The sequence below is a fragment of the Lissotriton helveticus genome, chromosome 3_2, assembly GCF_964261635.1.
Source record: "Lissotriton helveticus chromosome 3_2, aLisHel1.1, whole genome shotgun sequence".
Lineage (NCBI taxonomy): Eukaryota > Metazoa > Chordata > Amphibia > Caudata > Salamandridae > Lissotriton > Lissotriton helveticus.
This window is the reverse complement of record NC_136062.1, coordinates 277,842,490-277,856,795: the sequence shown is the minus strand read 5'-3', so window position 1 is coordinate 277,856,795 and position 14,306 is coordinate 277,842,490. Positions and strand designations below refer to the sequence as shown.

At 46.3% G+C, this 14,306-nt stretch overlaps 1 protein-coding gene across 1 annotated transcript in view; it reads right to left on the bottom strand.

The window, feature by feature from the left end:
* Nucleotides 1-14,306, bottom strand: part of LOC144826655 (uncharacterized) — a 152,055-nt gene that overhangs the window by 57,914 nt on the left and 79,835 nt on the right. The window contains exons 2-3 of the mRNA XM_078685214.1: nucleotides 12,285-12,414; nucleotides 12,013-12,207 (exon numbers count right to left, since the gene is read on the bottom strand). Coding sequence (XP_078541340.1) covers nucleotides 12,013-12,207; nucleotides 12,285-12,414 — 325 coding nt within the window. The remainder of the gene's footprint in view (nucleotides 1-12,012; nucleotides 12,208-12,284; nucleotides 12,415-14,306) is intronic.

Below are 14,306 nucleotides of genomic sequence, written 5' to 3'. Positions count from 1 at the left end.
GATCCACTCCAGTGCCTTCTCTTGGATACCGATGTTGCTGAGGCGCTGGACTAGGGTGCGGTGGCAGACCGTGTCGAACGCAAGCGGAGAGGTCCAGGGGGATGAGGGCCACTGTTTCCCCCTTGTCGAGCAGGGTCCGGATGTCGTCGGTGGCTGCGATGAGGGCGGTCTCGGTGCTGTGGTTGGCTCTGAATCCGGACTGCGAGGGGTCGAGGGATCCGTTAGTCTCGAGGAAGGCGGTCAGCTGTCTGTTGACGATCTTCTTGATGACTTTAGCAGGAAAAGGGAGGAGCGAGATGGGGCGGAGAAGTTTTTGAGATCGGTGGGGTCCGCTGTAGGTTTCTTCAGGAGGGCGCTGATCTCGGCGTGCTTCCAGCTCTCCGGGAAGGTGGCGGTGTTGAAGGAGGCGTTGATGATGTTCCGGAGTTGGGGTGCGATGGTGGAGTCGGCCTTGTTGAAGACGTGGTGTGGGCATGGGTCGGTCGTTGATCCGGAGTGGATGGTGTTCATCGTGCGGGTTGTGTCTTGGGTGGTCACCGTGGTCCAGGTGCGAAGAGTGGCGGTGGGGGGCGTTGGTTCGATGGTTGGGTGCGTGGGTGGGGCGCCGAAGCTGTTGTGGATGTCGGCGATCTTGCGGTGGAAGAACGAGGCGAGGGAGTCGCAGAGGTCTTGTGATGGAGTGATGTCGTTGGTGCCGGTGCTGGGGTTGGAGAACTCCTTGACGATAGTGAAGAGCTCTTTGCTGTCGTGGGCGTTGTTGTCCAGTCGTTCCTTCAGGGATTTCTTCTTGGTGGTGCGGATGAGCTGGTGGTGCTTGCGGGTAGCGTGTTTGAGGGCGGTCATGTTGTCGGTGGTCCGGTCTAAGAGCCAGGCTTTCTCGAGGGTGCGGCAGGTCTTCTTGGAGTCCTTGAGGTCGTCGGTGAACCAGGATGCCTTCTTGCTTCTGGGTCTGCTGTGAGGGTTCTTTAGTGGCGCGAGGTCGTCGGCGCAGGCGGTCAGCCACTGTGCGAAGTTGCGGGCTGCTTCGTTGGGGTTCGTTGTGTTGGCGGGTGGGCTCTGGCTGAGGGAGGTGGTGAGCTGGTCTGCGGTGATCTTGCTCCAATTCCTGTGAGGGACCTGTTGCGGGTGGTGGTGGGTCGTGGATCTTTTGAAGCTGATGTGGACGCAGCTGTGGTCGGTCCAGTGGAGTCCGGTGGCGTGGCTGAAGGGGATGTACTTGCTGGAGGAGAAGACGGGATCAAGCGTGTGGCCGGCGTAGTGGGTGGGGGTGTTGACCAGTTGCTTGAGTCCGAGGTTGGCGAGGTTTTCCAGCAGGGCGGTGGTGTTGCGGTCCTTGTTGTTCTCCAGGTGGAAGTTGAGGTCCCCGAGGAGGATGTAGTCAGTGGAGGGGAGGGCGTGCGGGCTGAGGAAGTCTGTGATGTCTTCGCTGAATTGTGTGCGTGGTCCCGGGGGTCTGTAGACGAGGGTGCCTCTGAGGGTCGTCTTAGGGTCGGTGTGAATCTGGAAGTGGAGATGTTCGGCTGTGGCGAAGGAGTCCTGTTGACGATGGCGATGCCACCTCCGGTCTGGTTAATGCGGTCCCTCCTGATGATCTTGTACCCGTCCGGGATGGCGATGGCGATGTCGGGTGCAGAGGAGGCGTTCATCCAGGTTTCCGTGAGGAAGGCGACGTCCGGTGATGCAGCGTCGAGGAAGTTCCAGAGTTCCACAGCGTGTCTGTGGACGGAGCGGGTGTTGATCAGGATGCACTTGAGGTGGTTGCTGCTGGTGTTTGTCTTGGCGGGTGCGGGGCAGGTTCGGAGGCAGGTGAACTTGCAGGTGCAGCAGGTGAAGGGTCCGTGGGTGCGTCTCGGGGTGGCTCGGCAGCAGGCGTGGGTCCGGCCGGCATTGAGTGCGTTGAGAGTGGCGGCGTCGTAGGTCAGTCGGGTCGTCTTGCCTCGGCGGGGAGGGCCAGGGGTCCTGGCGCTGGGGGCGGGCCAGGCGCGGACGTTCGGCGCTCAATCGGCGCTCCCGCTGCGCGCGGCCGCTGCGCGGTCGCTCTGGGAGCGTCATAAGTAAGGAGCCGGGAGGGAGGAGCAGCTGGGTGGCGGGAGCGGGGCGGCGAATGGAATCACAGGGGGGCGGGGCAGCGGCGGGAAATTCCAAGAAGCAGCGGGCAGCGGGAAATTCCCAGGAGCAGCGGGAAATTCCCAGGAGCAGCGGGCAGCGAGCGAAGGAATCTGCAGGCAGGAGGTGGCAAAGGCAGGCAGGAGCGGCAGCAGTGAGTGGGGCGACCAAGCCCTGTGGAGGGCTGAGCGGTCACAGTAAGCAGCTTCTGCTCGCCATCCTTTAGCAAAGGAATGTAAGAGACAGGCTGGCACTGGACACCTATTCCTCTTCTAGAGTCAGCCTGAACAGTGCGACTATCCTAGGTTGCAAACATTATTGTGAACTTCAAAGCAGGAAACCTCTGAAAGGGCACACCAGATTTAATATTTTTGTTTAAAACAGGTTTTATTAAAGCTGTTTGTTCAAAAGAAATGTTTGCCTGCTTTCCAAAACACTCACCCCCATGCAACTTACACTAGGACAAACTTTTCACTGCACATAGGACTTAAGGCCCCTCGAGCAAGAAATCAATAGTCAGTGATGCCAAGCTAATGGCAAGTTGTGTGGTTGAAAATTGCTAATTAACAACAATATATTACGGTAACAAATGTAGACATATGCTGCTGCAGTTCTCCCTTATATTTGCAAGTTCAGAAAATGTTTAGTAAAGGTTAGTGCGACACGCCTTATGCAAAGGCTAGTAATCGTGTGTTCAAAAACACAACCCAAGACCCAAAATACAATTTCTATTGTTTGGCTGGAAGTGTCTCTTGATGGGTCTATTTGATAGTAAAACAATACCTTTGTTTAATGTGCTACTGTATGCAAAGGGGATTAGAGACATTTCCCTACCTTTGTCTGAGGGTGGTGAACATTACTCAATACTTTTTTATATTCAAATGTAAACATGCAAATGCCCTGGCTCATAAGGATAAGATAGATAATGGGATGGGTGAAAACCCATGTCCTTTAGCTGCCAAGAGTCTTTGGCTTGTGTAACTCGGCAAAACTAGATTTTTGAGGTGCAACACTGTTATTCTGTAAATTCTAGTTGGACTTCTATTTGTTCTGGTGCAGACTGGCCATTGATCTAACCTGGTCTGATGCCTGTTGAGCTGGCTCCTACCTTACAGGCATTATTTAGGGAAGGTCCGCTAAGAGTTTGGAGCCGGTCCCATGCTGGGTAGTGTCATCTCGCACTGCATATTAAACCCAGAGCATACTACAAATGAGGAATCTTCAACTTTTCCAGAAATTAACACTCCCTGTGCAGAGGGAACAAGGGCCACTGGGAGAAGGGTAGGTGTGCCACAATGTAAATGTTGAGATGATTGTTTGCAGGTGCTCACTGCTTTCATTTATGACATTGACTTTAGATAGGAGCTATTGAGGTGCAAAGTGGATGTTGTATACATCTGACCCTAATGGAAAGGTTTTGGTCAGGGAGCACAATCTCACTAAAAGGCGTCCTAGGGTTGGAGGGCACGTGAAAGTCACAATGGAGAGTGTTTCACTTTTGTCTTGCACACAAGAGGTATCTAGTGAAGGGAGTGCCAGGGGATTTGCCATTATATAGCAGACACCTTAAGCTGTTCTATGGTAAGTATGAGATAATCATTACGTCTTTCTCTTTAGCTCATATTTATTTGCACGTTTGGTACTTTTAGGGGAAAAACAAGTGATAAAACACGATGTGAGATTACCTGAATAGATAAGCATTTTTACAAGTGAAAGAATTTTCCTGACAGTTTGTTTTTCACTGCCCTCATACAGGTTTGGTAGCACCTGAAATTGGCGTTTATCTCTATATATAAATAAATCTTTATTCCATCTAATATACGGACATTAATATCAAAGAACATATTCACTTAAACTAGCCCAGACCTTTCACTTTTTTACAAGTGTTTGCATTTTTTTTACTTTTTCTTTCTTGTGCAACTTTAATTAATATGCACATAAAAAGCAAAGTAGATTATATTGCAGGATGACCAAGGCCCGACCTGTTGGCTTTGCCAATGCCTGTTTATCATTGTTTTCTAAAATTATGTAGCCTTGGGAAGTCGGCTGAGAGATGTATTTCTCCGAGAAGTGGCAGAACTAAAGGGGAATGTGTCCTTTATGATGGAACAGATAACGATTGGATACTCTATTGTGAAAGAAATGGGTTATGTTTGCATTAATCTTGGTTGGGCTGAAGTTGATTTTGGGTCTCTAGTTGTAACTTTGAGTATGTGTTTATATGAGTAAATATTAACAATGTCGCCTATATGTAGCAGATGGATTCTGTGTTTGCATTCTTGTGTTGATGTGTATGTGCCTGTCTTTATGCATGCTCGTGTGTTGCTGTGTGAGTTAGTGTGCTCCATTTTGTACGGATTTACAGTTTTCAGCATGATGGTTTTGCTTTGGGTCTGTTTGTTATGTATTTTAGTTATTTGTTGCAGTGTCTGCATTTGTCAGCGGGCCTGGCTGTCTTTGCTGATGCTTGCGTTGTATGTTGTTAGAATGGAATGTGAAGTGTAGAATGTTTAAGAAGAAAAGGGTTCCAGGGTTCTGGCAGTGGCTTTTGCTGCCTGGACCTGGGAACCGAAGAGTGCATGAGTATTTCTGTCATTGTGTTGCTGTTTGTCTCTGTGTTGATTATGTGTTGTTGTGCTGATCTTTGTGTTACATTTTGATGTGTATCCCTGTTTGTTGCTGTGTCTCGATATTTGGTTGTGTTTGAGTGATTGTCTATGCTTTTCTGTGTTTCCGTAAACGAGTAACATTTTTCCTGTTTGTGGCAGTCTCTCTACAGTTGCTGTGCGTATGTGTATGTCAGTGTGTTGCTTTTTCTACATTTCTTATTTGTGTTGCACAGCTTTCTGTTCCCTTCCAGATATGAGTTGTGTGTCTCTGTATGTCGGTCTATCTGGTTGTCTGAGTTGGGGAACGTGTTTGCACTAGTATATCCAAGCTGTTTTATTGCTGAGTGTCCGTAATTTGCTGATACTAGGCAAATTGCAGCCGCAGTCACACTTAGTCAGGGTCCCAGGAAAGAAGGCGGGGTGGTAGCGGTGCTAATTAAGAAGCAGTTGACAAATAGGGGCATGGCTGCCACTCGGATGTTTATCAATGGTATGCGGAGGAAAAACGGGCAGAGGGCTATAGTTATTCAATAAAAGGGTTACACAAAATGCCTTTCGGCACCAGCATAGTTCTACGAGACGCGGGGGGTCACTCAGTCTCTTGACAAGTTTCCAGTCGCTCTCTGAAGTGTTCTCCAGCCCAGTAAATTACTCTCACCACCCAGGCAATACTACCTTGCAAAACAAAGTCGTCAGGCCAGTAGAGGAGAGGTCAGTTGGTTGGCAGCACTGAGGGCACAAAAGGAACAATTGATAAATGGGGGATGAAGCAGGGGAGCCTCTCGTAAGAAGTAGGCACCGAATCAGACACAAGTCAATCATAGTAGCACCCAGGCAATCCGGGCAAAAAAGAACACAAATCTGCTCTTCTGCACCTCCCTGGAAACGAGGCACAACATCTGGTACACGTTGATCCAAGTCACACCAGACTGTTCCGGTCACACACAATGAAAAGTCGCAAACTCAGTACCTCCCTCGAAATGAGGCAAAACATCTGGAGCATGTTGATTCGAGTCACACCAGACAGTTCTGGTCACACACAGCCAAAAGTTGCAAACTCTGTACTTCCCTGGAAATAAGGCACAACGTTTGGTGCACATTGATACAGGCCACACCAGTCAATACCGGTCCCAAACAATGACAAGTTGCAAATTCCATACCTCCCTGTAAATTAGGCTCTATGCCTGGTGTGCGTTGATACAGGTCACACCAAACAATTCTGGTCACACACACAGATGAGTTTCAAATTCCGTAACTCCCGGAAAATGAGGCACAATGACAATTACAGTCTCATATACACAGACGCAAGTTCAGCAGTGCAGCACGAGGTAGAATGCGGCACTACTATGGGTACGCCCTCCCCTCTGAGAGTCTCAATATGTGAATCACACACTACACAAAATGAGCATGTATTCCGCGTGTCGCACAAGAGAGATGTGGCACGATCAACTAAGTGGGCCACGCGGGTTCCAGCAACTATTGAAACTGCTCACCACTAAGACGCTTATGAATGTGGAGGCCCACACGATGCAGAGGCCAAATTCCTTAGGTGCAGGCAATAATTTTGGGGCTCCACACAAGGCAATCCTGTCTCCAGGTACATCACTTAGCTCCACGCTATCGACGCGCTACCAGTTGGGATACAGCAGACAATGAGGGCACTTAAGAGGGCAAGGCTCTTCAGGAATCACATGTAGACGTGTGGCTCCCATGTGGGTGGTCTTTGATGACCCTGAGACCTCCACAAGAGAACAGGGGTCAAGGCAATAAGCCCTTAGAGAGCACACTTCAAGGTGACACACAGCAGCAGGTAGTAAGCCCAGGCCAGCCACTATTCATGAAGGGTGCAAAGTCCCTTCCAGATTCCTCTGGCAGTGTGTAGCAAGCAGTTCCAGGATGTCCAGTCTCATGTCCACACAAGTGTATCTCTGACCTGCTGAAGTATGGCACTTGAAGTTATATTGTATGTGCCTTTGAAGTTGGGGTGATCCAGAAGGTTTACCTTGGAACCACAGATGTCTCCCCTAATTTTTAGTCCTGTCTACCATGAGGCAGTGGAATGCAGATCTTAATCTTTAGTAGGGCGTTGATCTGGCTTCCCAGAGACCAACAGCTAGATTCATAAAAGACCCGTTTTGCGAGTCTTTAATAGCGATTCATAAGGAATCGCTATTAAGGACTTGCAAAACGGGATTCATGTAGGAATTGCAAAAAATATTGCGATTCCTACATCTTCCTTATTTGCAATTAGCAAATTGCTAATCGCAAATAAGAAATAACTCCCCATTGATTCCTATGGGCTAAAGGCCCATAGGAATGAATGGGGAGTTATTCCTTATTTGCGATTAGCAATTTGCTAATCGCAAATAAGGATGTGATTTCAAGGGTGCCAGGGGTGTCCAAAGGACACCCTGTAGCACCCCTGAAAAGCAAATGTAGCCAGATGTTGCGCACACACATGTCCAAAGGACATGTGTGTGTGTAACATACCACTCAGAAAAATGCACTAAAGTGCATTTTTCTGAGTTTTCGCTATTTACCACGAAGTTACAATTCGTGGTAAATAGCGGCCAAAAATTGCGAATTCGCAAATGAAAAATGGTTAATGAATTGCATTTAAGGAATCTCAAATAGAGATTCCTTAAATGCAATTCCTCGCAAATATGCGATTTCGCAATTAGCGATTTTTGCATTTGGGATGATGAATCCCAAATGCAAAAATTGTACTCGCAAAGGGCCAGATTCTCAGAATCTGTCCCTTTGCGAGCCGATTTTTCTTTCATAAATCTACCTGTATGTGTCAAAACCTATCCCTCCAATTTATCCAGGCAGGCCCTCAAATGGCAGAGGTCTGTCATTCCAGTTGCATGGTCAATGTTTATGGCTGTTGCTAGGGAATGCACAGATGTGCTCTCCCAGCCTCCAATGTGGACTGGAGTCGAACTAAATAGAACACAAAGAGTTTCTAGAAGTGGCATTTATAAGCTATTAAATCCAGCTTGAACACAGGTGAGGGTTTGTCATTGCAAATCCAATGATAGGAAACATTATAAGGCTGCTCTACGACTAACCGCCATTGCAGCTTGAACTACTTTCACCCATTCCTCCAAGTTAACCTATGGGAAGAGCAAACCTTCGAGGTAGTGAAAATACGCAAGGGTATTCTTCACTACCTGGGCAGGGAACACACATGTGTACCTGCACTGCCTTTCACCTACCACTTGCTTCATCCCTCAGGACCTATTCTAAGGGTGCTCTAGTGAAAGTGAAAGGTCCCCTTAGGATGTGCCAGTGGTTAAGAAAGGCAAACCTGAGCATAAGTGAAATTAAGCTCACACCTTTTTCTAACATGTGTAGGAAGGAGCACACATGTTTACACTGCATTTACAGTGGGAAAGTGCCCAGGGCCCTGAGGCCACTAAAAGAGTATCACAAAAATCCCAGTGGTGTCCCATGGGAAGAGCCGACCTCCAAGGCAGGGAAAACCCTCATTTGGATTCTACACTACCTCGCCATGGAACACCCATGTGTATCTGCCATGCCTTTCACCTAGTACTTGCTCAGCCCTCAGGGCTTACCCTAAGGGTGCTCCAGTGGTAGTGGAAGGCCCAGTCAAGGTTGGCTAATGAGTTAGAAATGCCAACCTGAGCATAAGCTCAACTGTCCACTCATGGGCCTGCAACGTCAGGCTGGCTCAATACATTTTGAAAAGCTATTCTGGTGATTCTGGTGGGCGGCACAATCAGTGCTGCGTCCCACTATTAGCCAGTGCAGTACAGGTATGTGGTTACCTTTTTACAAGACACTCACAGGTAGAACACCTAAACCAATAATTTAAGCACCACTTAATAGCATGAATGGGCTGGGTGCATGCACTTTTGCAGTGCATTACAGTGGGAAAGTGCCCAGAGTCCTAAGGCCAGGAAAAGAGAATCTGCAAAAAACAGAAGGATAAAAAGCAAAACGTTTTAGGGAAATCAAATAAGAAGGACCATGTCCAACCGAGGATTTATAATTACAAGCAAAAAAGTATACATGGTCTCTTTTTGCCTCTCATAGCCGCACCCTTGAATGACCAGACCTCCCCAGTACCCCTCTTTCAGGTTTGCATGAGGTGATCTGGACAGCTGCTCTGTGCTTAGAAAGAGCATGATAGAATGTGGGCCTTGCAGACAGTGCTAGTACTGCAATGGTGCATCCCTTCAACAACTAGCCAGGCCTCCGCCAACACCCCTATCACACCCAGGCATGGGACAATCCCACTGTTTTATTTATCAGCCAAACATAATTATCTATTATCATCCCTAAATGGATGAAAAGGCTGCTAGCCCATGGACAAGGAAAGAAAGCCACTCTGGTCAGATCAGAAGCAGGCTTTAGCTTTTTAGAATGTATTAATAGGGCCCTTTGTTCCTGTTAAACGCACACATTATGAGGCAAGTCTAGGAAGGCAATAGAAACATTCAGTGGAAGGCTAGTAATTGATGCCCTGAGCATCGTGTTGTCCTTGTTGGCCCTCAGTGATTCTATCTTCTTTCCTAAAATCTTTTGCTGGTGTTTATTAGCCACATGTGCTTGTTCACTAGTTCAGAGTTCTGCAACACTTTCTCATTCTTATCTTTAGGCTGTCTTTTTATCACTTCCTCATGTTTAGAAGAGAAGACCTGTTCTGCATTAAAACAGTGCTGTCAACGGCACAGTGATTGAATTCACTATCTCATGTTTCAGGGCTGGTTTGGTTTAGTCCTTCTCAGGCAGCCCTCTAGGCATAGCCTTTACATAAAGTGATACTTCTCAGAACAGGTAACACTGTGGTCGGCTACAAGCAGCAGCACCCACAATACAGTCACAATGAAGTGTGAGATCTCAGAACCTGGCTGTTATCAATGTTCCTAGAGCAGCAATTCGGGAAGGACAGAAGGGCAGGCCTGACTGAAAGAATTCCTCACCTTGAACAGCAGAAACTATAGTGCCACCTTCCCCTACTGTCCACCAAAGGCAGGACTCAGTAAGAACTAATTGGCAGCCCCTTGCTAACAAAGTCTTCATGGAATTTCGAAAGGTAGCCTGGTCTCTAGCTTCCAACCTCAAGTAACAAGAAAACAGGCAAAACACTTCCACTGTCTTTCAAAACTATTCTCACCCTCATCTTGTGTCATGGTAAACCCTGGCAATCAAAATGGATCCACGCAGAATTCACAAAATGATTTTTTGACAGTGGTAAATTGTTTTCCTACTGTGAATTGCTCTGCCATAGTACTTAGAAATCTGCAGTAGTGAATCAATTTAAAGAGTGAGAATTGGGCTTCACAACACTTGTTTATGGAAAGTGTGTGAACAACCACGAAAAATGCACATTTGTGGGCACACAGAAAATGAAACCTAGCCCATTGACCATACTGGACATTAACTCCATTTAAGGCTGGAGCAACTCCCCTTCCCGGAGTGGAAGGACGCAGATGGTACTCAGATGTTGGGGTGTACGAGAAGCGCTCTCCCCACAGGGACATTTTCTTCCAGTGGAGAAATAAACAAATGAAGTGCTTTTGCCCAATAAGCTGCCCTTCCCATAATGCAAACGTGTATGCTATGTACACTTATGTACAGGGAGAGTAGGCCACCTAAAAGAAGTTCCATGACAGATGGAGCAGTGGGCCTGGAAATATGGGACTCACGTGGCTTTCTAGGCTTGCTATCAAACATGTTTTATTAATTATGAAAAAGTACATCAGACAACGCCGAACATTTACACTTTCCTTCGCGAATCGGCCCCAGTTCGTGTCACTGACATTTCTGGGTGAAAACAACAGCTTCGAAAGTCTTAAACAGGACGGACATTCAAGACTAAGACCTTGTGAGGAAAGAATGCCAGGTTTCGAGTTTCTGATGCCAATCCCAGCTACGTCTCTGGCGTTAGAAATGAGGAGCCTCTTTTATGAAAAGTGACGCATTGCTGCGTGAAAACAGCGATGCGTCACTTTTTACTGCGCCCTCCTTGCGACACCAATGATGCGTCATATTTACAGTATGACGCATCATTGTGCAAGGAGTTACAGATACGTCAGTATTTCTGACGTATCTGTATGGCGCAAAAGTGACGCATTGCTGGAGAGTGTCACAAAAGTGACGCAACTCCTGCAATGTATCCTTTCACATGGGGCAAACCCCATGTAAAAGGGCCTGCGTCAGTCTTACGTAAGAAATTGACGCATTTGTGTCCTAGAAGTGGCGCAGAGAAATCTCAAAGATTTCACTGCGTCACTTCTACGGCCCTTTCTTGCGTCAATACACCCAACCTTGCATACATTACACCTGGCGCAGGTATAATGTGGCGCAGGGGTTTACAAAGTGACGCATCTACCTAGATGCGTCACTTTGTAAATATGGCTCAACAAGGCGCATTTTTTACACCACTGGTGCATCACAAAAAGTGACGCACCAGCGGCGGAAAAGTGACGCACAGCCTCATAAATGTTGCCCGAGGTTGTTCCCCTCACTAAGTATTATGCAAGAATACAGATTTGGTTAGCCGGAACTTCGCCCACTTCTGGACTACTTTTTATTGTGCAATGCAACACCTTCTGATTCCAAAGGTTGCAATGTAAACACATAATTGTGTATTTGGTAAAACAGCATATATTAGCCTGCAGACAAATGACACCATTTGCTTTGTCAGTAATAATAGCTGTTATCAACATTAATACTTGGTATCAGTATTTAAATATGGCCAATATTTCATGGTATAAACCAGAAGGATGAATCAATAATGAATAAACGTAAACTAATCAAGAAAGCAAACATGACACACACAGCTTTGTAAGGTCATTAAATTCAGTTGTCCACAGCTGGGATGGGGAATTGCCATTTTTATGGAACTCTCTATGCCAAAACATGTGCCTCACTGCATTTGGTACCAGAGAGAAGTGTAAAGGATGGAGTCCTGGAAGTCCTCTTTCTATTTCTGGAAAAGGAACTAGAAAGAGGATTTGCAAGACCCAACTGCCTTGAGAAAGGGGAATATTTAGCCCAATCGTTGGCTGTAGGGTCTGAACAGCAGGCAGCGTACAGATTATAACATAAAAAAATAAGGCAGAAGGAGTTACAGAAGTTAAAAAAAGGGTCAGTACACCCAAAGATACATTTGGGGGAAAAATTGAATATTATTTCAGCATTGCTGTCTTCTAAATAAGGGTTTACATCTTTCTTGCATTAATCAGAATCTCATACATTGATAAATGAACACCAATTTCGCCAGCATCGCTATCAATATTATTTGTCCTAAGGTTTTTACATTTACCTTTTTCTATTGAATGTCCAAGAATAAAATGTTCCTCGTAGGTTTCGGAAACAGTGAGGACATCAAGAATGTTTTCAGTAGCTTTTGAACTCTTTTTTTCCTTAAATGATAGGTCAGTTGAAGACACAATGGTCAGTGGTAAGCTGTACTGGGACAGGAGATCTTCAAGGAAGTAGCCAGCCTGGAGGTCGCGGTCTGTAAAAACCATTAAAATCATTTCAGTACTTCCTTCTCTGGTAATACATTCATAAATTAAATAATTCTTCACATACCTTTTCTGGATGTCGAATGTCCCACACAGAACTTCACTGTTTTCAACTTCAGTGGCAGAGAGAATATTTTCCCTGTCACAGATGTGGCGATGGCTCGCTTTTGGTAATAAAGTGAGTGTACCCTTAGGATCTGAGAATACAAATGGAAATGTTGCACTATAACATGATAACCAGCTTAGAACAGATAAAGAGCATTTAGGCATATCATAGGATCCAAGCTTCCAACGTCAGTAGTGAAGCGACACAAATTGCACACAGAGAACCTCAAGAACCATCGAAATCATTAGATTGATGTAGCGCTTAGGGACCAAGGCAAATCACTAAGAAAACGCTGTGTCCCTGAGGAAAGGTTTATCCACCATGGATGCAATATGATATCAAGATTAGAAGCATTACTGTTATTACTATTAAATATTGGGATGTGATGAGTCACCCAGAAAATAAACTAATTATCAGTCATTCAACGTAAATCCCTCTTGATGAAGACGTCTGAATATCAGCAAACTAAACTCAATTGCAATCAATGGCAGCAAAGGTGAAAACCCGTACCTTGAGTCTATGGTACAAGATTACCATTAGCATTTAGATCGAAGCGCAGTAGACACTATTGCTGTCTTTATATTAAGTAACTTAAAGAAATCTTAAACCGGATAGCAGTTTTTTCCCCACAGTCTGTCCCCTGATGGCACCAGATGATATTTCAGAGGGTGGCAGTGTAGCAACCAATCCCTCATGAGGAGAATTCTCTGAATCTTAAGGAGAGGGTGGGAGGATGGTGGACATCTGCCCAGACTATGCAAAATTTGAGGACAGGAACTTTAATGACTGCAATCATCTTCCCATCTGAGGACTGTGATCATGACACTTGTAGCGTTAAATAATTCAGTTACGACTACTACACAGACATCCTCCTGGTGTTATCATTTATGTGACTAAGATGTTTGAGACTTCCATTCAAAAAAGTTGAACCAGGTCCGGTGTGTTAGGGTCTAATTTCTATTTTGGGCCTAACTTATATTTTGCCAATGGAATACTGTTTTCGTCAATATAATGGTTCGCCGGCCCTATTTAAATGTGAGTGTACCTTTGGTTTAAGAAAGGCAGAGATCACTCTGTCTCCGCAGTAGGTACACCCCTCTGATGGCCCGAAGACTTGTGGCGTGTTAATATTATGTGCCATGCCTGGTGAAGACGAGGAATCACTTAGATCTACTTACATGCTGACTCCCATCACAGGATTCAATATATCATGTCTTGTTTTTATACTTGTGATTTTATTTATTTTATGGGTACAATTTTTCTCATTAAATGTGAATACCCGTTTGTTAGACACTTTCTGTTCTCTCCCCTCTTCTCACTACACCTTTCATTTGTTCTTAACATGGCTTGGTCGCCCACCAGAGCTTCGAGTGGACTTAAAACACTCAAAAGAGTTCCTAATGTTAAAATAATGCCATCTCAATGATTGTATAATATTGATTTTAAAGACCAGGGAACCCTTGGATGAGACCAGGATCACCAGGTTGCTGCGCTATCTGGCATGCACACATTTGGACTTGAGGATACCCTGAACACACTACCGACTTGCACCCACCTGGGTGATCCACTACTGAACTACAAGTACCAGAATCCCGAGGGGCGATCCGGAGGAGGGGCTAGCGGTGTGCGCTCCATTGCGGTGGTTTTTACTAATTGGCTCCCTTGAGCTTTGAGCCGACGGGCTCCTGGATGCTGCCCTGCGTGCTGGTCCGGGCATGGAGACCATTGACTGTTGTTTGGCGGCCTTCTCCTCCACCCCTAAACCATTTTCTCTACTGATGAGGGAAGTTATCCCGAAACCCGAGCCATGTCTCGGGCGATACACAAAAACCCGGGACATGTATCGGGTCTAGAAATTCATCAGTCCAACAAGTACCGACTTGCACCCACCTGGGTGATCCACTACTGAACTACAAGTACCAGAATCCCGAGGGGCGATCCGGAGGAGGGGCTAGCGGTGTGCGCTCCATTGCGGTGGTTTTT